General features: G+C 41.7%; 1 protein-coding gene across 1 annotated transcript; it reads left to right on the top strand.

Annotated features, from left to right (window-relative positions):
* Nucleotides 1-134: 134 nt before the first annotated feature.
* Nucleotides 135-25,673, top strand: PLG (plasminogen; the record flags this gene model as incomplete). The annotated part of the gene is made up of 19 exons (XM_081997122.1): nt 135-183; nt 4,065-4,200; nt 6,536-6,642; nt 11,116-11,230; nt 12,078-12,217; nt 12,807-12,927; nt 13,050-13,168; nt 14,052-14,214; nt 14,816-14,946; nt 15,705-15,870; nt 16,091-16,257; nt 17,720-17,868; nt 19,331-19,424; nt 20,921-21,041; nt 21,765-21,839; nt 22,206-22,346; nt 23,190-23,296; nt 24,151-24,296; nt 25,512-25,673. 19 exons carry the CDS (start codon nt 135-137, stop codon nt 25,671-25,673), a joined length of 2,409 nt encoding a protein of 802 aa, XP_081853248.1.
* Nucleotides 25,674-26,433: the final 760 nt, after the last annotated feature.

The following is a 26,433-nucleotide window of genomic DNA, read 5'->3' as shown; positions in this document are numbered from 1 at the left end:
GGGGTCACAGCATGGGAGAATGATTAACTTAACCTACCTGCCTTGTTTGTTTGATGCCGCCTCACTCCGGTGCGAGTCAATAAAACTTTGTGCACCGACACACACAACTTCCAGCACCCGCCAGCTGGGCCGAAATGGGGATTAGCAAAGCCGCCTTTCTCTTTCTTTTCTCTCTCAGCTCAGGTAAGAGTCCTTTGCCTTCCGCTTGCCTGGGTGAGGTGGGGGCCAGGTGCTCACAAGCTCCACTGGGTGAAGGTAGGTCCCCAAATCCCTGTGTCGCCACTTACCTGGACGACGATGGATTTGGGGCTTGCTGGCCGGCGAGAGCTGCTGTCGAACGAAGCGGGAGCTGTGGTCGCTCCGGTGTTGTGCTCGTTAGAGACGACAGAAGAACAACAGCCTTGGTGTCTGCGTGGGGAACTAATGGCTCCCTGCAAACATGCCTCATGGCCAGAACTGGGGGCACCCTTGGAGAGCAGCCTGTCAAAGGCTTGCTGCAAAGGCATGGCTGTATCTGGGCTCAGCAGCCTCGTATCCTAGGGCTGTTTTTTCTTCTGTTGTTGCCAAGTGCCGTGATCCTTATTTGGATTGTTTTAAAACCTGTAAATGCGTTGTGAAAAACAAATTCAACAAAGAAAAGGAAAAATTGTTCTACACCCTGGAGTTTCAGTCTTTTTCATAGGCACAACCCTTACAGGAAATTTTTCATTCCGTGTGATAAGGAGGCCAAAATCTGGTCGGCGTTAGTTTCTGCAGTATTTTTGGTGCTGTAAAACTATTTTTGTAGAAGATAGTAGTACAAAGTAATCTGAACACACAAGACCTGAGTAAGGCTCTTTACATATATCTTGGGGGGGGTTAGTAGATTGTAACTCTTACAGAAATTTCAAATAAATATTCTCTGTCCTGAAAACTTTAAACTTCAATGAACTGTGGGGTTCAGGTGGCACATCTTCTTTCAGGCCTTCTGTATAACTATACAGCCTGTTGTGATTGCAGTTAAAAATACAGTTACGAGCGTGTGCCAACTCATATAAAAAACCCCAATAAAATACACAAGCATTTTATTTATTTTTATTTAGTTTTAAAATATAAAAAAGGTAACTGTTATAAAAATGTATGAGTAGATTTTAGCTAGAAATATTAGAGACATGCCCCACCATAAAAATTCTAGATATTATTTAATGTTAAGAATCATCAAGTAATTTAAATTCTAGTTTCTAAGCTTTATTTTTGCAGAACAACCTCATTTAAATGAAATACACTTCTCAAATTTGTAAAAACTTTATAGAGGGGAGGAAAATACAGGGTTTGGGCTTTTGTCTTCAATACTTTGCTTTTGTTTGCCAATCCTTTATCAAATGGCGGTAAATATTTGCATTTCTGAATAAGGCAGTAATACATCTTTCTAACACTGAAAAATTCCGTAGACAGAGGAAAAATGATAGCAAGAAAATTTTCTGCATTTTCATTCAGCTTGCATATATTTTCTTTTTTTTCTTGAAGTATTTTTTATGCCCTGACATGTAATTATAACAGAAAAGGGTAAAAAATATTTTTATGACCCAAATCAATTATAACCCTGTCAATATCTTAAAAATCAACTGCTGTAATTATAACAACAATATTATTGCAAAGTGTCAAGACAGAACAGAATTGAAGTTGCATGGCAGCTGTACCGTAATAGGAATTCTTTACTTGTATTTCTTGTCCTTGTGGAGGACATTGCAGCATCCCTATGACATTGTTTTAACCTAGTTTAATGTTTTCTCTCAAAACTCATTTCTTCTGAATGTCATTTTGCTTTGATGTTAACTGCTGGAATCAGTGATTCCTGTGCCTGCCACAGGAAATTTCATTGTACCCTTTTTCACTTTTTCACTTTGTACTTCTTGGTTTTTTTTTTTTAGCAGTTACCCTTTTCTTTCACGCGTACTGTTAAATTGTCAGCCCCTGGGGCCAAACTCTTCCCAAATCTACATGCAGGAAAAAAAACCCTCCAATAACTGTCCTGGGTTTGCAACGGTATGAGAGGAAGCATAACTTGGCTTTCGTGCCTATTTTATCAGTGCTGCCTCGCAGGTGCAAAACCGTCTTGAAGAAAATAGTCGACCGCAGGCTGGGCTATCGCTCAGCGAAGGAAGGTAGCTGCGCCGGGAGGCACCTGAGCCTGTCTTGCGCTACTCGAGAGCGTTACCCAGGGAAGGGAGGAGCAGTGTCCTTCCTCAGCCTGGGGACCTTCCACCGAACACCCCCGGGGGCTGCCCAGCCGCCGGCTGCGGCTCTGAGTGGGACGGGGCTGCTCTCTGTCCCTCCCCGGCACCGGGCTGCGGCCGGGAAAGAGGAGGGTCAGAAAAGGGTGAAGGAAGAAGCCGCCCCTCTCTTCGGCACGGCTGTCGGGCGTGAGGGGAAAGCCAGGGTCTGGTTCACACCCCGTGCGCCTTCGTTCAGCAGTTGGGTAAAGCAAGGCGCGAAGGCGGGGCGCGGGGCAGCGCCCAGGGGCGGCACAAGGGCCGCGGGCCAGCTGTCTGGCTGGGGTTGAAGCCGAGCAGAACGGGCAACTCCCAGCGCCAAGCGCTTGTCCGCAGGGTCATATGCTCATCTGATAGAGAAATGGTAAAAATCCCAGGACTCGTGCAACCCCACGACCCTGCAGCGGGAAGTGACGAAAGTCACGGTTTGGTGAACTGTAGCTACGTATTCAGAGAGCGCGTAGCTGTAACAGAAAAAGGAAATACTAAATGGCAAAATCCTTTACAAGAAGGATCGTACTGGAACGTTTTTGGAGTTTACCACTAAACACAGCTTTCTGTTTTAGCACCCTATAGGTTTCACATGCATCTGTAGCCCAGAGGTTGTTAGGTGAATCCATTTACCAGTTTAATGTCTTGTGTTAACTCACTGCAATGGAGGGCAAGATCTGCCACCTTGGTTATTAACTAAGTTCAATACAGAGTTATTACAAAAGTCATTACAAAAGTGCTGAACTGAGCATGAGCACGGTGATAACCCCGGTGACGGAGGATAGCTTGTTTCTTGCAAGAGTGTTTGAAAAGAGGCAGCTAAAATATGGTACGGCAAGGCTCCTTGGTGTCTTTGACGATCTGGACAGGGTGAAATGGAAGTTTAAAAGTTTAACACTAAAAGTTATTTCACCTTACTTCAGCTTGTCAAGTATTTTGGTTTTCTCTGTCCGTTCAGATGTGCCATTACTAATAAGTCACAATTTCAGCTCAAAACCTACAGGGAGCTGTACAATATAATTAGTTTTGACTGTGCTAAACTCTGGAAAAGGGAATGAGTCAATTGATCCAAGGTGGGAGATAAGGGACCTGGAGGAAGCAGAGGTGATAAGTGAAGGGGCAAAGCAGAGTTTTGCACCTTTGGGACAAAGAACACCACAACAGCAAGAAACACAAAGCCAAGAAAATCTGCAGCAGTGCAGAAAGAAGAAAAGACGTAGATGAAAGGCAGCAGCACTTGAGAGGATGAAGACCAGGATTTTTTAACTCCGATTCTGTCACAATGCAGTGTATGGGTTTGGGGAAATAGTTTCTCCCACGACTCAGTTCTCTGTTTAAAACTGCAATGACTGAAAAACTGAGGTGGCTGATAAAACCAAAGTCCTTCCATGTGGGTAGGTATCAACAACGGACAATCATCGTTTCACATCCTTCTTGCGTCCCATTTCTCCTCTTTCTCCAAAGTATGGGAGACCAATATTTTCTTTTTGAAACACCTCACTTTTTTCGCTCCTTGGGTTGTCTTCTCTGTTCCCATCACTTTATAACCTAGGTTTGTGTTACTTGCTGTGACTCTCAGAATGATACAAAGCACTGTTCAAGCTATTTCTCTGTCCTGCCTTATGTGGGGTTTTCAGTGACGCTACCCTTCACCATACTAGGAAGGCAAGATTTACCCATATTTTGTCACCATTAACACAATTGTTCCAGGAACTATATGATGATGTTACTCAACTAGGTGGGAAAGAATTTAACATGAAAATTTGAAATAAATCATATCAGCTTTCACATTTTTACTTCTTTCTCTCTTTTTCCTTTTAGTGCAAGGAAACATATTAGACAGCTATGTGAGAACAGAGGGAGCTTGGCTGCTCAACCCAAAGAAGCAAATTTATAGGACGAATACTAAAGAAGAATGTGCAGAGCAATGTGAAACTGAAAATAAATTTACTTGCAGGTAATTTCCACTGATCCCCACATATATGTTTCATTGCAGATAATGGAGCAATCTGCCTTATTTATCGGCAGTCTGGACTTTTGAGGGCTTTCTTAGGAATAAGTGTGTCTGAGGTTTGCTGGAAAAACAAAATACGAATAGAAACAGAATGCCTGGGACATATGGATGAAGACAGCAGAAATAGATAAATTAAGAAAATTATGTTGAATTTTTATTGGAAAATGTTGTGTCTTGCTGCACAGTTTGGCACACTGAAAACCAACTCAATATGGTTTTATCAAGGTTCTTGCACTCCTTTTGCAATAAAGAGTAATAATTAATTGCTTGGAAATTTAGGACAGTAATAATGGCTTTGCTTATGTTCATTGCATTGCCTATTATCTTGCAGATAGATAATTTTTTCTGAATTTTACTAGCCATCTAAACCTTAATGATCTTAAACCTTACTTCCAGCCAAGCCTTCCCTCTGCACTTGCATTTAACCAGGCCCAAGGGGCTAGAAAGCATGGAAGATGTTGACCGGTCTGTACCACTGGTCTTTGCCCTGGCTCCTGCCTCAAGGGAGCCTATTGCTTTGAGCCTAAGGCTTCTGAGGCTCCTCTGCCAAAGCCTCAGAGCCCACTGAGCCTCAGCAGTACAGCAGGCAGCTGGAGGAACGAGGACAGGTATCCGTCACTGTGGTGGGAGACTGTCCTCACATATGAGGGAGGGAGGTTTTCTCTTCTAATCTTCCCGAGTTCTTGACCCACCGCTTCTGCAGCATTCCTCTTTGAACTCAGCAGACTGACTGTCTGCAGGGCTGTTTCCAGCACTTGGTTCTCCATCAGGCTGTTATTCAATGCAGGGATACCCTGGTGCTGACTTTCAAAATGCGTTTGATAAGTTTGTGTTTTAAATCAAAAGGGAAAATGAGACTTAATTTAAAGAGGTGTGATCCTGAAGGGATCTTATTCCCCTCTCTGAAAACCACACAGAGAGGGCTGAGCTTTAGCAGTGCTTGTCTCAGGAGGCTAGGGAGGAAGGCAAAGAGGGCAGGTCTGTACATTCAGATTATATATTTATAGTTTGCAGAGTCTCATTGTTCTCTTTTGAGGCGTATTCCGATACAGTATCATTCCTTAGCCTCTGCCTCAGGTCTGAGCCTTCCATCACCTGATGCTGGAATAACATCAGGGCTATTTTGTCCTTGCCTCCCTCATCAATTACTTGAGATCTATTACAATCGGTAAAGAACAGATGCTATCTGGCAGGGAAGGATCTGCGGGAAGAAAGGTAACTGCTAGGCAGAGCTTTAAGACCAAGCCAGCCCTGCAGCACCATCATGTCAGTGCTTCAGACCGAGGAGTTCAGATCGGTACTTCAGACATGTTATCCCAACCTTAGCAGTGTGGATCGGTTGGACCTTGCTCGCTCGCTACATCCCTACTTGTAAATTTAACGTTACTGAGCGCTGGGTCTGGATTGGGGGGAACAGTCCCCAGTCTCGTTTTGACCCAGGGCAACCAGCGCTCCCCAGACAGTGCGCAGGCACCGCTCCCAGCAGTGAGCCCGGGGGTGATCCCTCTCCTTTGGGGAGAGGCTGTGCGAATTCACAAGTACAGGCACACCGGGATCATGCCAGTCGGTATTGGGGCTACAGAACAGGCTTTGTCAATATTTACATTGCTGGTACAGACCTACCCATTGAACGCCGTGTTGCTATTGCTCTTGTTTCGGTTCGGAAAAGCTGGCCGCAGAAATTCCTTAGCCTGTCAGGAGTCGCGCTTAGGCGCTGTTGTAAAGGTCACACCATCTGCTCCAGTTTCGCAGACTTATAGACTAGGTACTTGCTGAAAAAACAAATGGCTGTGCTTTCCAAAGTGCTCACGTTGCGTCACATATGATGACACAGAACAGTAATCATGAAGTAATTTAAGGCCCTGGCTTGTGTTTTACCTGTTCCTTGGTAACTGCTGAATACTGTAGAATGTCTCGCTTCTTGACCGACCCCTAATTTTTTTGAAATAAGGTCAAGGTGCCTTGTGCATATATCCTCTTCAGCTTGTTCTCTGGAGTCTCTGGCACATTATAAACCTTCTTTTTTATCCCTTGTCATAATTTGTTCATGTAGCTCCCTTTAGACCTAAGTTTGGTATGAAGACTTAGCAGCCAAAGTCACCCCTGAAAATGGAAGATGTGATACTCAGGGATTTGTGATACATTACTCAGTCTTAAATATTACTGACGTGCAGTGCTTCCTGAAATTATAAGTGAATACTAGAAAAGGTGCTTAGGAAAATAATGCACACATCCAGCTATTGTTTCTTACGTTGCTCTCTCCTCTTAATTTCAACAGGGCCTTTTTATTCACCAGTAAAGACCAACAGTGTTTAACATTGGCTGAGAACACCAAAACAGCAGTGATATTCAGAAGAACAAATGCAGTTCTTTATGAAAAAAGAAGTATGTCTGTGTCTTTTTTATATTATTTCACTGAGATATGCTTTCTAGTGGGACTCACGTAACCCTATTGTAAATGGGGGCTAAGCCTTCGCCAGGTCAGACGAAGTGGGTAGGTCAGCCCTTACCTAACACCTGCTTTTTGCCACATTGCTTGTATAGCAGTGGTACCAATTTTTTCCCCAGATTAGTGCTCGAGCATGTTTCCTGCTCCCTAAATCCTAGGGTCCGCGAGGCAGAAAAGAGCACTGTTGCTCGCGGAAGGCAGAAGATGCCGGGAGTAATGGAGGTGTTTAAGGGTCCCTTCTCTCCTCTCCTTTTAAACCAGCCAGCAACCTATGGCTGCATCTTCCATATCTCTGCTGAGGGTGTTAGGAAGAGCTACTTGTGCTGGCAAGGACTTTTGAGACAGACCTTTGCCCACTGGAAAACTGGTAGAAACTACCAAATAATTTCATTTGTATCACTAAAGAAAATTCACAGTTTACTTGGGTGGGACTCAGATTGACTTTCTTTTAGTTGCACACGTCGTCGGAAGCATCAGTGTTAACTATGCTTCAGATAAAAATGATCTATTTTTATAGTATTTGTATATTGTTATATGATGTTTGTACTCTTCAGTTAATGAATTCGGTGAAACTTTTATCCTAATCTATACATTTATGATATACTTAATTGACGTGGTGAATTTTTGTATCCTCCTTTTGTACACGTTTAATTTCTGATCAGTTTTGTCATGAGGATTATGTGTTCACATGAGGATTATGTGAACTAAGTGTATTTGGTCTCCTTTCTGAAAATAGGAAGTCTGTCTTTAAGAAATGGCAACTATCCAATTTTTTTATCACCTCTTTTAAAGATCTATCATCTTATGCCAGATGCAGACAAATGATTGGGTTGGAAGACTATTTTTTAATTACTCAAGCACTTTTGAATTAATCAAGCACTGAGCTCTTGCTATGTACAGGGAAGAAGGAATATGTTTTATTTTTAATGTAACATAAGTTTCATTTTATTGTTCTCTGACTTTAGTAATACACAAAGGAGAAAAGATCTTCTTTCTGATCATTCAGACATATAAGATAATGTGGTAAACTTTGAATAGAATTGCTACCGTTATGTGTTAAATGACTTCATGAACATTGCATTTCACCATTTGCTGATTTGTAAGTTTTTAAAAAACATTACTGTCTTTGAGAATATTCAGAAATTGGAAACTGTAGTATCTACCAAGAAGCTGGTCTCCTTCATCAAAGGTGCATGAAGAGGAACAATGAACCAGGTTCTCAGCTGCTGCAAATCATGCAGTGGTTTCAATAGGCCAGTTTCTAACCAAAAGTCAAGAATCACAATAACTAGACTGTAAATACCAATGACCTCCAGAAAACTGCATCCTTACTCCTCTGTTGACCTGCAAAGGCTTGTGGGACAAGATAATGCTATGCGTATAGCTCCTGCAAGAAGGTTTTATGCAGTAGTTCAATATCTTTAACTGGATTGCAGATGAGCACCGAAAAGAGATTTTGTTCAGACGTTATGGATATAAGGAAAATAATTTTTCACGGGGATGATGGGTAAGCACTGGACCACATTGCCCAGAGAAGCTGCGGAGCCTTCACCTTTGCAGGTATTGACTGGACAAAGCTCTGAGCAGCCTCATCCAGCTTGGAAGCTGGCCATGCTTTTTAGGGGGGTTTGGACCAAAGACCACTGAGGGTCTTTTTCAGCCTGATATTTTCTGAAGCCTACATCCAGCTGTCTTTTTTTCATGTATAGCTGATCGGTGATTAAATGTTTTGAACATAAGGTATTTTTATTACATCCAGAAGCTGATGGGAATTTCCCTGAACCATGGTTAAGTAATACTAAGAAATCTTCTGCCGTTCCTATTGCAGAAGGAAAACTGAATGGATCAACTGGCAAGTAACAAATTTTAAAGACTGAACAAATAACTTACACCTAAGTAATCCGTACTGATTTTGCTTCAGTCCTGTGATCAGGAGCTAGGCTGTGATTCTGGTTTATTTTTGAGACATCCTTTTGATTCGCTGAGGTTAGAACCTGGATGAGAGTCTTGCAATATTCAGTAGGGATTTGTTATAGCATCCTTTTAAGTTTTTTGAAGTGATAGGCATGGATATTAACAGAACCCCATCAGTAAAGGTGTGAAAAACTGTAGCTTTACATAACAGAAATGTCCAAAAATTGCACATCTACCTACAGAAAACAAAGGATGGGCCTAGGTATTGTGAACATGAAAAACACAGAGTATCGTGTTATGTGTCAGATGATTTCTCTGTTGCTCATCTCTTCATTTGTAGGGGGTCTCAAATAATAATGTGTCCATTCTAATGATAATATCAATTTAATCTACTGTTACAGAACGGAATGGAAAATGTAGCTTTTCCCTATACAGATCACACTGTCTCCAGCAGCTGCTGCTGTCCTGATACTTCAAGGAAATTCCTTTCACATACCGAGATGCTTTTGCAATACTATTGCTGTAACCAACAATTTTTTTTTCATTTTAAGCAATTACTTGATGAGACCTAATTGCTCTTTATCATTGTGTTCAAAGAAAAGGATGACAATTAGTATAAAATTCACAGTTTTAAAAAATATTTTTTCTATATTATGTGTTATAAAAAAGAAAGTTAACCTTCTCTGGCCTATAGAAAAACTAATAAGAACTAAAGCTAGCATTTGGGAATTGTTATCCGCATATCTGTTTGTAAATAGTTAACCCAGGGGACATGGATTGAGTCTGGGGATCAAAGTTAGTTATTTGTCATCAGACAGAAAAAACCCTAAAGGTTATATAAACGCTCAAAAGTTTATGCAAACAAAAAGAGTCAGCACTTGACTGATTCAATGTTCAGTTATTGAGGTTTTTAATGTTAATTTATTGCAAAATTGTTTGAGGGATCCAAATGGCTTCCACCTAAGTTTCAAGAGTAAACTTGCCCATATACATATATACATTGAAATAAAGACATGCATAAAGGGACATCCATAAATCCAGATCTAAAGTACCTATTGGCCCACAGGAGAGCTGGACCTTATTTCAGATGCAAGTATTCGTTCTTTTAACTTTTGACAAGACAGAGCTGGGTAAAACGACACTATTTCTCCAGATTTATATTAATTTTCTGCTTTTACGTCAACTTTGGTATAACTTTAACGCTGAGAAAAGCTGATGCAAAACTGCGTCTCCACAAATATCTGATGTGGACATTACTTAGAGACGTTGAGACAAGCCAGGTCACAACCTAAAAGACAGACTGCTTCATTGCAGCTAGAAAGGAGGAACTGTCTGATGAAATATGCCCTGTGCATAGAGAAATGTTAAATGAGTTTTCTGCTTAGTTTTCCAAGCCAGAGGACATGTTGCCTGACAGAGAATGTCCCTAAACTGCAGTTATAGAAGCTCTGAGGGTCTGTGCCAAGACCTGAGTTCCTTCAGCCGTGCCTGGGCAGAGCCACCCCTTGTAAGCCTTCTCTCACCTGGCAGCCACCAGCTCTTTGCCGGGGAAGGTGGCTGTTCAGTCCTCTCAGGAAAATCTTAAAGGCTGCGATGGGGTTACGGTTGTTCCCTCCTCCTGGGAAAAAAATGACAGCGTTGAGCTTTCAGTTCTCATTTAATTTAATGACTAATGATTTAAAACAATTTAATGTTTTCAAGGCTACCGATACACGTCAGGCTTATTCAGCATTAAAATTCCCTGAGACTTATATAAAGACAGTATTTCATTGATAATTCTTTCACTCCTCCTTTTTCTTTTTTTTTCATGGAGGCACTATGAAGTTCCAAAATCTAAGAGTATAAAAGCACATAAAATATGCACCTTCAACCAGCTATCCATTTTATCCTGTGCAGCAGAAAGCCATTATTTTAGCATATCATGATTTAATTAAATCTCATTCGTGGTGAACTGTAATGGAAAAATGTCACCTGCATTTATGTGAACTTTAAAAAAATTGCTTATTTAAACTGGTGTAATGCTGTATGTATGCATCTGTGATTCTGTCCTTTTATCTTCTGCAGCTGAATTCAGGTGTTTGTCTTTTAAGGTTTGTTTTTAATTACTATGCATAACTATAATAACCATAAGAGACAATGGAAAGAGAATGTGTTTCTATTTTGTTATAGTGCATATTTAAATCTTAAAAGCATATTTTATTAGTTAAATCTACTATAGAATGTTCTCAAAAGGACTGGGTTGTGTTACACTTATTTCTCTGGAATTCTGGTTTGGAAGTTTTTGGCTTTCACATAAATTTTTCAATGCTAATTAATTCACCTTGGACATCAGATAACTAGTAGGTTTTTACATGAGCTGTCTATTTTTGACAGCATAAGAAAGTAAAAATATGACCAAATGTATTTAAATGTATTAGAATGAAAATTGATTTTGTATATACTAAAATCCAATGGACATTTCATGATGCTGATTAATTAAACACATATCACTTCAGTTTATCTTCTAGAATGCAAGAAGGGAACAGGGGTGGATTACAGAGGAACAGAAGCTAAAACTCAGAATGGTGTGCCATGCCAGAAGTGGGTTGATAATGCCCCCCATAAACCAAAGTAAGACCTTTTTGAATATGTTTATATGTTTTTCTGAAATTTTGCAAAGTCATTTATATGCCCTAAGTAGTCTTATAAGCAATTTGTTTGCTGTTCAACATCTTCTTATGAAATATCTTTCCACACTTATCTAGAATAAGATAATTCTTTAATCCGAGTTGTAACTCAGAGACGTGCAGTTAGGGCTACATGATCAATGGGGACATTGTCAGTCTCGGCAGTTGCGTTTAAATTTTGTCATCTTTACATGAGCAAAACACTCAACAGGGAAGCATCTGGTTCTGCTGAAATGAGAATTTTCCATTAATCTCATGAGGGCAAGAATATCTCTTGGCTAAAGTTATAGCATGTGGCAGATGAGATAGAGGTACATCATTTCATCAGTGAATCCATAGACAATTAACAGGGCAGTATTTCTTGTTTTTAATGAAAAACACCCAACTGGGTTTATTTAGTAACCTCCTTCTGAGGTGGCATAGCATTCAGGTTACAGAGAACTCTCCCATTTCAGCAAATATCTTCTCATTGCATCTCCCAGGGAACATGTTCCAGAGGAGACTTTTCTCTACATGCTGAAAAATACCTCGGCTGGGCAAAAATTACTGGCAACTGAACAGCTGGAGTAAATGCAAGTGTTAAAATCATGACTGGCCTTAGAGGCACCATATTTCATGAAGTCCAACACTTTAGCAATGGCACACGGTAGTAATTAGGAGAATTCTAATGAACAACACCTACAAAATGGTCCTCGGATAAAGATTTCATTTTTAGAGTAATTTTTAGAGTCCTCAGATGAGCAATTGGGACATTTTCCTTATTCTCTAATCCCATTTAAATTTTCTTCCAGTTACACACCTGAAAAATATCCCAATGCGGGACTGGAGGAAAACTACTGCAGAAATCCCGATAACGATGAAAAGGGACCTTGGTGTTACACAACAGATCCTGCTACCAGATTTGATTACTGTAACATCCCAGAGTGTGAAGGTCAGGATATATATAGACCGATTTCTTTCCCTTTTTGGAATATGTGTTCAAGAATGTGAAGTTATTCAGATACTTTTATTTTTAATCGAGTATTTGTTGCAAACCTGAGTTTAGTTCAATCTGAAACTCTCTGAAGACATTTTCAACACCAACAAGGAAGATACCCAAAGACCCCCAAAACCAAGTCTTTTATTTTCCCTAGATAAAAAGATAGTATATGAGTGTATTCACATATCATAATCCTAGAATTGAACCAAATGACAGTTGCTAGTGCAAAAGTCAATAAAATGTGACAGCAACAAGGCATATATTTTCAATTATAGTTTAGTAGCTTTAACTTAGCTTTTTTAAAAACTATATTCTACAACGTCGGGGTTTTTTAAAATTGAATACTATAAATGTAATCAACAAGTTGAGGTTCATTTTACCAAGAAAAATAAAGCTTTTACTTTGCCAAAAAAAGACTGTCCTTCAGCTTTGTGCTCTGATCAGGCTCTTGAGCTTCATGTGAGATAAGCATGAGTGTTTACGGACCAGTTCCTCAGGAAATTTCTGCCTGTCTTGTCCTCATTCTGCCTTGCTCCTACAGTGGAGTGCATGCACTGCAGTGGAGAAAACTACCACGGAGTAGTTGCGACAACAGTGTCTGGGCTTGAGTGCCAGCGTTGGGACTCCCAGCAACCTCACTCTCATGGATACCTCCCGGAAAAGTGAGTCAGTCTCTGTGATGGGCTGTTTATCGACAAAGGTGGCCTGAAGACCACCCTGCCCCATACAGGATAATTGCTACAGCCATTAGTGACATTTTAATAAAAAAATATTTCCTGTTCAGTTTTCCAGAGAAGGATCTGAAGATGAATTATTGCCGTAATCCCGATGGTGAACCTCGGCCCTGGTGTTTCACTACCAGCCCAACTAAACGCTGGGAATATTGTGACATTCCTCGTTGCAGTGAGTCTGAGTTCTAGACTTCTAGACATAAAGACATCTAGACAGCTTTCATTCAGGGTGGTGCAAGGAACTAGAACAAAAAGAAGAGGCCTCAAAGATAAAAGAAAGAATAAAAGACTGCTGACTTTTATCTCAAACAAAAAAATAAATAACCTTGAAATGAACTTGTGATAGCTCTTTTGAGGCTAGACATTTCTGTCATAGGCATTTCTAATGGTTTTGCCTGGAGCACATCTCCCTTCCTTGATGTGTTTTTCCATGACCAAGCATGTCAGTGGTTCTGATGTTTCTCCTAAGGTTCCTCTTTTGATGACGAACAGTTTTGCTCTTCCTGAAAATCTTTTGGCTTTTGTTTTGCTCTTCCGGTTCAACACTCCACCTTTTCAATTTCCTTTTCCCCTAAAGGCCTTTGTGTCCTTGCCACAATACTTTTCCTTGGGGCTTCTCACCAGACCTCATTCTTGCTGTCTCTAACTCTCACAAGTTAGGGTGCTTCTCTCTTACATCTGCACCTATACCTGTACCTATCACGGCTGGGCCTGCCGCTTTCACCACAGTTTTCCTCACAGTATTGCCACTTGCTCACTTTCTGGCTTTGTTTCAAGATAGTGCTTGGTTGTGTTGTGTCCTGGCTGTTGTAAAGGGCAGATACAAATGCCCTTTTGGCAGTCTGACTGCTTGTGAAGATGTTAAAATGGAAGAAAGAAAAGTTAAGATGTTTTTAGAGCTTTTCTCTGCCTTTTGGACTTTCCAAACATTTTGGTCTTTAAACCTTACCTGCAGAGAAAGTTAAAAGCCTACTTAATTATAAAGCTCAAAGTGGTTTTGGTTTTTAATATGTCTACAAGGCACTGCTAAATTTCAGTTACTTTTTCTGCAATAGCAACACCCCCACCAGTTCCTGCACCAGGGCGTCAGTGTCTATCAGGAAGAGGAGAAGACTATCAAGGCACAATATCTGTTACTGAATCGGGAAATACCTGTCAGCACTGGAGTTCTCAATCTCCTCACAGACATGCTCGCACTCCTGAAAATTATCCCTGCAAGTATGTGAAACCTCTTCATTATTCAGTGACCACAAAAAGTACCAAGGCACAGAATTGCTTCCTTTTTCTTCAAATATGTTGCAAAGTTCTTCAGTTACACCAGCATTCATCACCTGCTGGATTCCATCTTTTCCATTTTTTTGTGCATTTTTTTTATTCACTTCTTCATTCTTGGATACTAGTGTCTCCTCTTCTGACTTTCAAGCTCTGCTTGATTGACTTTTTCCCTTTTCAGTTCATCCTTTTACTGTATTTTTGCTTAGGTGAAGCAATGTGGAGTAAAAAAGTTGTAATTATGGTATTTGTTTGGGGGCTAGATTCTTTCACCCTATGGTTCTGCTGCGCTGCTCTTGGCCTCAAAGTACTACGTGAAATACAATCTCTTATTTCATCCATCAATCTAGCAGGTGTCTGGTTTAACACACCAAAAACACCAGTGCATTGCAATTATTAATCTAGTAAATGGCACCAGTAAATGACAGCAGAGTTACTCAGCAGTAAATACAACAGTAAACTAGGCAGCAAGGTACATTCCCCTGTTGTTCATAACCTTTATTAGGTTTCCATGAGAGGCTTTTCTTAGCCAGGTTTTCTGTTTCAGGAGCCTAGAGGAAAACTACTGTAGAAATCCCGATGGTGAGAAGATGCCATGGTGTTACACCACAAACAGAACTGCCCGGTGGGAATATTGCACCATCCCCTCTTGTGATGGGACAGAGCCAGAGGCCCCTGGTAAGAACAACAGGAAACATCTGGAAGTGAAGGGTCATCATGGTTTATTTTGAAGAATCTTGGGTGGCTCTACTCAGTTGTATTATTGCTGTCACTCTCAGTGTTGCTACGTATCGGTTGAACTCTTGAGCCTGGTGTGGAGCCCAGGCTGGTCTGTTCAGTCTGGTGGATAAGTGCAGAAGGTTTTAAGACACCTACTGACGCAGCTCAGGAAGAACTGCAGTAACAGAGGTCTTTTCCTTTCGCCAAGGGGTGGTTCCCTCCAGCTGTAAATTTTTAAATGCTCCATGGAAAAGTTAATTAGCTTTACATGCCAGCTCCTAAAAAACTGAATCCAAAGCAGACTCTAAGATAGTTTAAGAGCACTGAATCAAGACTCCATAAAAAGCAATTAAAAGAAAATTATCATTACACAAAGCAGTCTTGTTCCACACACGCATCTGTGGCAAAGACATTCCCCTACCCTGGAGAAGTTTTGATCCATATGTGAACTATTTGGATCATTGGATGAAATAAATCCCCATGTATCATAGTAGACTTGATGTACAAGTGTTTTTAATCTAGAGTATAATGAAATTTTTACAAACATTTTTTGAAATCTTCCTTTTGATCTACAGTTTGAGAAGGATTCTGTTACGGAGAGCGTGCTGGTGGTCAGTGAAGTACTCTGGCTTGCTGTTTTCTGTTGGCTTTCTATGCTCATGTATAAATATCAAAGTATTAAGATGCAAGGGACTGGTTTCTGTTATTCACTACAGCTGTTGATGTGCCTGAGCAGGCTCAAATTACTGAGGAGTGCTATCAAGGCAATGGTGTGACTTACCGCGGTACAGCTTCTTTCACTCTCACGGGAAAGAAATGTCAAGCCTGGAGCTCAATGTCACCGCACCGACACAACAAAACGGCAGACCAGTTCCCAAACGCGTATGTCTATTTCCCATTCCCATGTTTCATTGGACAATGATCATTCATGAATTCATCTTGACTTGCATCATCTTTATGCAACAGTGATTTTAAAGCTGGGAAGGGAGTGTACTTGATAAAAATATGCTAACTCTATAGCCGACCTTCTTTACAAAATCTTCTTTCAAGTTCTCCTTAGAGCAGTGGCATGGATGGGAATATAATATGCTTACATTTGTAGGGACCTGAAGCAGAATTATTGCAGAAACCCAGATGCCGATAGCCGACCATGGTGCTACACCACCGACCCCAGTGTGAGATGGGAGTATTGCAACCTGAAGAGGTGTGATGACCATGTACCAGTGACTTTACCAAAACCTCCTCAGACAACACTGGAAACAAATCCTGGTGAGAATACTTCCCACTTCCCCAGAAATGCTTATAAGCAGCAGGCTGGTTTTTATCAAAACATCATCAAGAATTTAATGAGGATAAAATACAGGAAACTCTAGATAATTACAGAATTTAATATAATACTGTATTCACTCTCTTCATTTTCTGAACTTTCTTGTAGAATTTTATAGCAGGGTTTTGGTATTTGATTTTAGATTAATGTCACATCTTTTATCTGCTACCTCTGGCAATATTGGAAACACAAAGAAACAGATGGCTAGTAGTCTCCACACTACTGTGGGAAGGCTACTAGCAATGACAGCAAATATAGAGGTGATGGCATTTTGCTGGCAAGTGTTCCAAAAAAGTCTTTTCCTGTGCCACACTTTCACATTTCCAGGGCTCCATTTCCCACCAGAAGACAGCTGGCTTTTTCAGTTCAGTTCAGATGCAACTTTCTTACGCAGCAGATGGTTAGAGTGCTGCAGCTTTCTTTTTTTTGCTATGACATGTTCTTTTGGTTAGAAGGCTAATAATTTTAGCTGAACATATACTACTGCTTTTTACCTACCGTAAAATGTGGCAGTGAATAAATATCAGTGTCCATAAGGAAAAGACTTTATGAGTGCATGGTCTTTGTGGTCCTGGCTTCTGGAGTCACAAAGGGTCAACTGAATCTAGGCTGCTTTGATTTGTGACCATCCTGGTTTCAGACAGGATAGAGCTGGTTTTCTTCACAGAAGCTAGTGTGAGGCCATGTTTTGGATTTGGGATGAGAAACTGTTGATAACATGCTGATGTTTTGGGTTGTTGCTCAGCAGTCAAGGACAGTCCAGCTTCTCGTGCTGGCCTGCTAGCAAGGAGGCTGGGGATGCACGGGGAGCTGGGAGGGGACACGGCCAGGACAGCTGACCCAGGCTGCCCAAAAGAGACGTTCCCCACCATACGACATCATGCCCAGTACATAAACTGGAGTTGGCCGGGGGTGGGAATTGCTGCTCGGGGACGGGCTGTCGATCGCCGGGTGATGAGCAATCGCTGTATTGGGCATCACTTGTTCTTGTACATTCCTTTGCTGGCATTATCATTGTTGTTATCGTTGTTTCTTTCTCTCTTGCTGTCCTATTAAACTATTTTTATCTCAACCCATGAGTTTTTTCCCAATTCTCTCCCCCGTCCCACTGGGGGAGGGGGAGAGTGAGTGAGCGGCTGCGTGGTGCTCAGTTGCCGGCTGGGGCTAAACCATGATAGTGACATTCATGATCATGAAGAAAATGTTTAAAATGCAATGAAATTAAAATGTCATTGTTAGCCATCGTTGACACCATGTTGTCCTTCTTTCCTTGTATACATATCATGTAGGATGTGTAAGTCCTAGTAGTATTTCCTCAAATTTATTTCTGCTTCACCATCACCAAGTATGGACGGCCCAATAGCTCACAACTAACAGTCATTTCCTTTTCCTCTTTCTTCACAGACTGCATTAATGGTAATGGTAAAGATTATCGTGGCACAGTAGCAAAAACTGGAAGGGGCAGGACTTGTCAAGAATGGAGTTCTCAGAGACCTCATAGCCACGACTATTTCACTCCCATGACTCATCCAGGAGCAGGCCTGGATAAAAATGTAAGCAGCTGTTCATTTAATATTTGCTGTCATTGAGCTTCACCCATCTTCTTCCTGGTCCCTCAGCAAGCATTTCATGCCAGGTGTTTGTAAATTCATTTCTTTTCCTCAGTTCAATCCAAGAACCTGACTGTGCTAATTCTTGTTGACATGAGCAGTCTGTATTTCTGTGGGACACACAGATGCCCAGAAGCTCTGTTGAATGCTTCTGCAGCACAGCCAAGGGGCTTCAGATGGCCATTTCCTTCTCCTCACTGCTGAGGACTAACTGGAGTTTGTCTGTGGGCAGCATCTCTGCCTCCTATGCCAGAAAGAGCACCGGGGGTCATATATTTCAGTAGTAACAGTGACAGGTGAGATGGCAAGGGATCCAATGTTCAGTGCAAGTTCCTTGAGATATATAGCTGATGGATTGCAGCCTCCATCCTCTACTAATTCCCCCTTCAGCCCTCCAATTTCTGCGAGAGCCCATCGAACAAGGATATGCATGCATCTGACCCATCCTGTAAGTCATTCTCCATCTCTAACCTTCATTTCCCTAGTCCTAACACATCTACTCATCACTAGCTCTCTAGACTTGTAACATCCCATATACAGTACTTGCCTGGTTTGTGACAAGCTCTGTATGCGGTATAAAGAGTTTGGCATAAAGGCAGCTTGAACTATTTTTTCTCCAGGTACATGATTTTAGAGCTTGCTTTAGCCAATTATCTGCTGGCATCACATACCCTGTATTGAATTCCAGTTCAGCTTGGGGAAACCCCCTCTGAAAAGCTGCCTGCCATAACTTTTTGATTCTTGCATTTGGTAGTGACTCTTGGGGAAGGGAAGCAAATATTTCCTTCTTTTTCCTAAAACATGGGGTTATATTTCAGAGTAGGGAAAGGAACTAGTAAAATATCTGGTAGCATGCAGTTGGACGAGGTGTCTGCTGAGCAGAGATCAGTCAGTACAGCCAGTAAGACCTAGAGAGTGATTCAGCTAAGGGGGCACCCCGTGTCAGGGCGAACACTGCACCCCTGCCCCTGGGACTCGTAGGCATCACCAAGTTGTGCAAGAGCAGCTTACTCGATACCTACTTGCCCCGGAGTCGTGCAATCAGAGTGGGTGTGAAAAGACCTCGGGGCCGACTCTACTGCTCCCACGAACTGCAGTGGAAGCATAGGCAGTTCAGTGCTTCAGAAAACCTCCTGCTTTGTAAGAGCTCAGAGGTCCAGGCTTGCACTAATGAAGCTTACAGGCTGAAGACAGTTGAAGAAGTTTCATTTTTATCATCTTTTTCTAAACTCACAGAGCAAACAGAAAAATGAAACAAATTTTGGTAAAAGGAATTGGAAATCACTTATCAGTAAGGAAGTAATAAAAATATTTTCCAAATTTAATTTCATGTTGTTTTGAAACATCCATTGATAGGCTTTTTTGTCCCCTGGTTAATAGCTGGTGTCTTTATTCTTTGTTACAGTATTGCAGGAATCCTGATGGAGATGTAAATGGACCTTGGTGCTACACAACAGACCCAAGAAAAGCCTGGGAGTACTGTGACATTCCCAAGTGCCGTAATTATTCCTTTAAAGACTAGTGTCTCCCTTTCCTGTAACCTTTTATGACAACTGGAGGACATTCAGTGTTAAATCTGAAAGACTGGTCTAAGACAGTGCAATAGCTTTAGATTGGCAATTAAGGCTGTGGGGAAGTGATGCTCAAAGTCTGTGTCTGAAGTCTTAAGAATGGTGCTTACTCCTTGGAAGCTCTAAACCCAGCACAAGATGTACCTGGAGCCCACTGAAGCTGATGGGGGTTTTGCCATGTGTTCCAAAATAGAACTGTTCCTGCAGAAATGTCCCCTGCTCCTGCCTGGTCACCTGGCACAGCTGTGTGTGTGGCCAGGCTGAACAAGGGATGTTCCTATCCCAGCAAAATTTTTGTACCCCCTGCTCATGTGGCTCTAGTTCTGTCCTGGACGTAAAATGGATTTTCCCTCCTCTGATACTGTACCGTATCAGATGACTGGCCCCAAATATTTAACCAAATTCCCTTGTCTTTGTTATCAGCCATCAAGCCATTCCGTACTCTGAACGAGGTGGTGCAACCAAGTGTACAATGATAAAGTTTAACAACATTTTGGTTTCAGGTCCTTTCATGTCCATCAACAACTAAAGCTATGCCAGAAAGAGAGGTAGTTCCCACTCAAAAGAAGGGTGGCTCTCAGCTGTGAGTAGCAGGAAATGTGCTCCGATCAAAACCCCAAAATGGAGCAAACAAGAAAAAGAAAGGTGTTCTAAAACATGCACATACTGTAACTGTAAAAATACTACTACATTGAAAGTGTCGAGCTGGGACTCAGGGGGGGAAATGGCATTTTCACATGGTTATTGTATTAATGTTGAAGATCAAATTTCTTTTAAAATTTTTTTTTGTTCAGTTGTTCACCTAAAAAACAGAGAAAACATGGCTTTTGCCTTTAATTTCATTGGTTAGGTCCTTTTGCTGACAACAAATTCTAAATTCTGTGTTGCTAAAGTCAGTCTCCCATGGCTAAATAAGAACTACCCTTTTTTAATAACTCAGAGACATCTGAAGTACCAAAAGATCCTGCGATAAGAATGAACAAAATTTTGTTCCACAGAGACAATGATTGAATTTCACATGCTGTACCACCAAGATTAGTTTGAAAACAGTTTCCAGTACAGCTTTTGCATTGCTGGCATCTGTAAGAGTACGTTTAAAGATGTTGGGAGGATTTATTTTTAATTGCTCTCTGTTTCCTTCTCCTTCCCCTTCTGTTTTTTTCTATCTGACTGTAGATCTATTCATGTGTAATTTGCTGACCACTGAGAAGTGTATACGAAAAAAAATTGCCAGGCATTTTTAAGTGTTCCAGATAAAGGCAACCTAACAAAATATAGGTGGTGCATGGTATATAATTGCCTGCAGAGAATCAAAAGCTGAAGTGATAAATGTAACAGGTTCACCTAGTTTTCTGAGCGCATAATGAATGTATAGCAAATACGCCAAATTTCCTTATAGTGATTTTTTTTTTCTTATTCTGTAGCTCCTGCTCAGTATGAGTGTGGAAAATCCAAGTTCAGACCAAAATTGTGTGCTCAAAGGATTGTTTCTGGGTGCATTTCACATCCACACTCTTGGCCCTGGCAAATCAGCCTCCGGACAAGGTATGACCATTCCCCATTACATCAGACTTTACATTCAAGGGGCCTTTGCCTCTCACAGGATACTACATTATGTGGTTGCAGGATTCTAAACTTGATTTAGAATTATATGTGCTAGTCTTAAAGAAGGTAGTTTAGACAACCAAGAACATTCTGTTTTGTGATAAATACCTATGGACTCAATACAACTGCTAACTTAAAGAACACTTTCACTAAAAGGCAGAATGAATTTTAGGCTGTCACTATACCCTATGGTATAATCAGTATCCTATTGGTAGAAGCAACAGTTTGAAGTATGGCTAGTACAGATCTTGATCAGTCCTTCCACATAAGCATTTGATCCTACTGGCAAAGTTATTTAGCAAAACCAGGAATCAAGGCCAGTTGCAGAGCTTTCTGACTGTGATCAGAGCTAGACAAAAGCTGGAATCTCTAAACAGATATACATCACTGCACATAAAGTTTTACAGTAATAGAAATACTGGTTAGGAACAAAATCTAGGTACTTTCACACAAGGCCTTATAAAAAAGTCCACGCACCACTACTGTCATTGTATGAAGTATTGTTCAAGGAAAGTATAATGTTTGATTCTTAATGGAAATGCAGAATAAGGTCTATAGTTTGTAAAGGTGTACATGTGAGAAAGATTACCTGATGAACTGCACTAGAATTAACTGCCCTGCCTTAAACCGATGCCCTTTTCAAGCCTTTCTGCTCTATTACAGTTTTGGCATGCATTTCTGTGGGGGAACTCTGATAGACCCACAGTGGGTTCTTACTGCCGCTCACTGCTTAGAGAAGTAAGTATCTCTTATAGCCTCCACCAGCATTTTTTTACACCGGGTAGAAAATCAGAGGAGAAACAAGATGGGCCCAACAGCCAACTTGAGCTGTCTCTCGACTCAGCTAGCAAACAGTTGAGAATTGAGCCAAGCCTATTCATCATTCATTAAAGCAGAGTTTTGGCTGGAGAAACAAAGGGTGACAGTGATAACTTCTGCTCACTTGATTTCATGTGCCGTGATAAGGGATTAAGAAATTAAGTTTACGCCGAATCTGGCTTTATTTTTCTGAGTTTGACAGAGCAAGGTGCCCAGTAAAATCATAAGCGATCTACATCCTGGGTATGTGTTCATCAGCTCACCGTGTGCAATCGTTTCCAATAGGTCCTCACGTCCATCTGCGTATAAAGTATACCTTGGATTACACAGAGAAAGAGCATCAGAAGCATCAGTCCAAAAACGAGATGTTGAGAAATTGTTCAAGGAGCCACACAGGGTGGACATTGCTCTGCTGAAACTGAGCAGGTACCCTTTCACCTGAAGTGTTCCTTTGTTCTGACAGGACAAGGTTGGTTTGTCCGTGTTTTAACTGAATAGTGGGCGGCTGGTGTTGCGGGAATGTGTGTCTGTGTACACGCTCTGTTCAATCAGCACTTTAAGACCCTCTCTTTCTTACCTGCCTGCAGAAGCTCCGGTGGAAGCCAAGGTGATTCAGCTGCAGGGCTTCAGAAAGGGGAAGGGCTGCTTTGGGAGGCGAGGAGGGCGAGGGGCAGTGACCCAGGCTGGCAATGCGCTGGGTCTCAGGTGCTGGGAGGTGAGGCAGTGGCAGAGGAAGGGGAGGTAATGCCTCGAGGGGGTTTCACTCCGTGTTTCTGCCTGCATGCTCCTACCTTGATGAGGTAATGAGGATTTGAAAGCTGCAATATTGGCGTGATGTCGCCCCACACTTTTTCCATGCTGTGGTGGGGAGATTTCTTCTTCCAGCCGGTCTGTCCAGTGTGCAGGCAAACAGCATGCATGTTTGATGCAACACCCAGGGCGGCCCTTCTTGCACGTTTCCACTCATCTGAAACTCCCACCGAGGCACTGTGCAATCCAAAGGAGTATGTCCATACAGCTGCAAGGAGATGTGAACGTACAGTGTTGGTGCTTTGATTTCTGTAGCTGCAGTGCAGGTCCAAAACAGGCACAGGGTCAGCACATTAATGTGGCTTCTTAATCGAGCCTTATCTTAGCTGGACCCAAAGGCAAGTCAGACTGACTTGGGCTCTGACTGTATATAAAACCTTTTTAGAAACCTGGAGGTGGTATTAAGGATAAACGTGCTAACGATTGTTCCTGTATGAGCCTTTTGTTTGTTTCTTTCAGCCCAGCAGTCATCAATAATCATGTAATCCCGGTTTGTTTGCCAAAAGAAAATGCTGTGTTAGGAGGAAGAGAGGAGTGCTATGTGACGGGCTGGGGGGACACAAAAGGTAAAGACAGCGTTAGCACATCTGAAAACTCTGTGTTTGGAGATTGTTATATACTTGTACCCAAAAGTGTATTTTCTCTGTGCCATAAACACCCCGCACAAGCTTGCATGCATACCTATTTCATCACAATTCATCAGGTATGGCCATTCTTTCCGCTGTATTCCTCTGATTTAGATTCTACCAAATCACTCAGAGCCATGTAAACAGAAACCCCCTAAACCAATACTGAAAGAGGAGAATCAGGCCACTCTGCTTTTCTCCAAAGTGGGCTTTTAAGCAGTCAGTAGGAAAGTTTTTCTAGATTTAGGCTATTTCTTAATCACATGGAGGCGAGTTTGCTCATTTTGAATGATTTTACTCCCAACCAGCCTGGTTCAGATCTCACTCAAATATAAACATACTCTCATTTTTAAAGCCTCCCATTCTGTTTTGGTTGAGAAGAGCATCAGTACCTTGTCTGCCTCCTTGCTTCTGCCCATCATGCCGTTTTCAGCTGTCTGTTTACTTCCTAACTCCTTTCCTTCACAGAGAAGAAAACTCAGATACAGGTAAATAAAATGGCTTGGAAATGACTCCCACAAATATCAGTGGGTACTGGATCCATATGGATGTCCTGTGGAAGCAGGAAACTCAGTCATCTCAGTGTGGATTTTGATGGGTGGTAGAGGGTGATAAATACCATGATGCGGATAATGCTTACTGATTTTGGTATCACTTCATATTATGCGTGGAAAGTATATGCATAGTGCATGAACACTACACTTATTTTACTGCTTATCCATACCTTGCTGTTTGTTTTGTGAAGATGTTCATTTACCTTTGCCATTTATTGTGTTTTGTTTTTATTCACAAAGGAACTGGTGGTGATGGCTACTTAAAGGAAACTGGGTTCCCTGTAATCGAGAATAAAATATGCAACCGCCCTGAATTTTTGAATGGTAGAGTCAAAAAACACGAGCTCTGTGCTGGGAATATTCACGGTGGCACAGATAGCTGCCAGGTAAGAAGTTCTGTGAGCATCAGAGTTGGTTGTAAGCACATTCAAATCAAATAGTGTTTTGCTTTCTGGGCCTTAGAGGCTCAGAATTAGCCTTGGGATGTTGCCACACCATGTGGCATAGAAGCTGAAAAAATGCACATGGATTCTGTTTGTCACTTGCTGCCTTGTCTGCTGCTAGGAAGTGGGGCAGGTAATTTTTCAGATAAGCCTGAACTACAGAGCACACAGTAATAGATGGCTGCCTGAGCCAAGTGATGGAAGCCAGCTTAGAATGACTAATGGTCTGATTATTTTTTTTCACAGACCACTTTGCTTGTCTCAGCTAGACTAGCTCCAGTGTCCAAGTTAGCTCAGTTAACAACCTGAGACATCTCAGTTAGCAGCCAAGGAATAATGCAGTGGAGTCTGCCATGCAGGCATACGAAGGGCCAAAGGAACTACTAATTTCCAAGTGTTGGTGCCAGTGCCATTGCCTGTGAAATCACACTGGGTGAGGCAAAACGCATGCTGGACTTCCCTTTTGCTGAAAAGGAAGAATATGGTTGGCAATAGCTCATCTAAGAAGTGTGGTATGAAGGCTTTCTCCAGGAGCCTAGGTTTTGAAACTGAGTTCTTCAGTTTCTTTAAATACATGAAAGGCCTTAGAAAAGCTTAACTTACTGAATCAAGACGGAAACTTTCCTCCTCAAAAAGCTAGAGATGACTCTGTAAAACGTGAAAACAGCAGACTGCCTGCCCCAGCCAGTAGGTCAACGCCACTGCCAATACAGCACAGCTACCCTATGCACAAGCGCTGTGGCCGGCAAACAGGCCATTGAGGGGTGTGCACTCATGTCTTAAAACACATGGCTTGAATGCATGCATTCACTTGGTCTTGGATCATCTAAGTAACAACAGGAAGCTGTGAAGACCTCAGAGAAGAGACTGAGGGAGGAAGCATAGTTTAAGTTACTAAGGGCAGTCATATTCTTTCTCACCAAATCACCTTACTTCAAAAATAAATGTAATACCTGGGTGATGGGAAGAGATGACTTTACAAAAGCGTTTAACAACATGCATAGAGAACTATTCTCTGGCTAGAGCTCCAGTGTTTTCTCATAACTTGTGTAGCACTCACACACAAGAGGTATTTCTGTTTCCATGCCTCCTGTGAGAAGGACACACTTGCACATGGGGCTGTCCGTGAAGGAATCATACTGTTCTTTCTCTGTTTAGGGGGACAGTGGAGGACCTCTAGTCTGTCGGGACCAAGATAAATTTGTCCAACATGGAGTCACCTCTTGGGGCCTTGGCTGTGCCCAACCCATGAAACCTGGTGTTTACGTTCGAGTTTCCAATTATATTCCTTGGATTAAGAGTATAATGGAAAACAACTGATCTTGGCTGTGGACGGCCATCTCCTGGAAAGCAGTATGCACATTAGAAATACAAGATTCTTAGTGCAATATTAAAGCTACAATCATTCATAAGAAAGTAAAATAAATATGATCATCCATTTTAAATTGCTATAAATTAAGAGTTATTGCCAAGAAACCCAACTGACAGTGTGTTACCCTCTTTCTATATGTCCTATGGTTTGCTATGTTTGACAATAGACTTATCCACCTCTGACATAAGTGTCAAAAATCCCAACCTCAACTGTAACTGGACATCTGCATTTCAATCTTACATTAGGCTTTACAATGACTTTTTCTTCTCAGATTGACTTTCCCAAGATGTTGTACTTCCAACAAATGAAGAAAAGAGAATAATTCCCATTTTTTATGAGTTGTCTGAGCTTCTTACCAATTTAATGATACAAACCAAAGAAGACTCTCACTGTAGATTTAAGAGATGAGGGGGAATGGAAACAGGTCCCTGCTCGGGGCAGCAGGCGAATCCCTTCCCAGACTCCCTCACCATCCCAGCTGCCTTTACACAACAGATATGGGGCTCTGGAACTTGAGGGCCAGGCAAATGAGGACCTTGATGGAAGTCCATCCAGGGGTTGCCTAGGGTGAGTCAGTCAGCCCGACGCATCAAGACTTCCACTGTTAAGAAAAAAAGGAAGGTAATTGTGGTTGGTGACTCCTTTCTGAGGGGTACAGAGGATCTAATATGCAAACCAGACCCAACCCACAGGGAAGACTGCTGCCTC

Source organism: Phaethon aethereus, assembly GCF_964289735.1.
Source record: "Phaethon aethereus genome assembly, chromosome: 3".
Taxonomy (NCBI): Eukaryota; Metazoa; Chordata; class Aves; order Phaethontiformes; family Phaethontidae; genus Phaethon; species Phaethon aethereus.
This window is presented reverse-complemented; position numbering and strand designations above follow the sequence as displayed.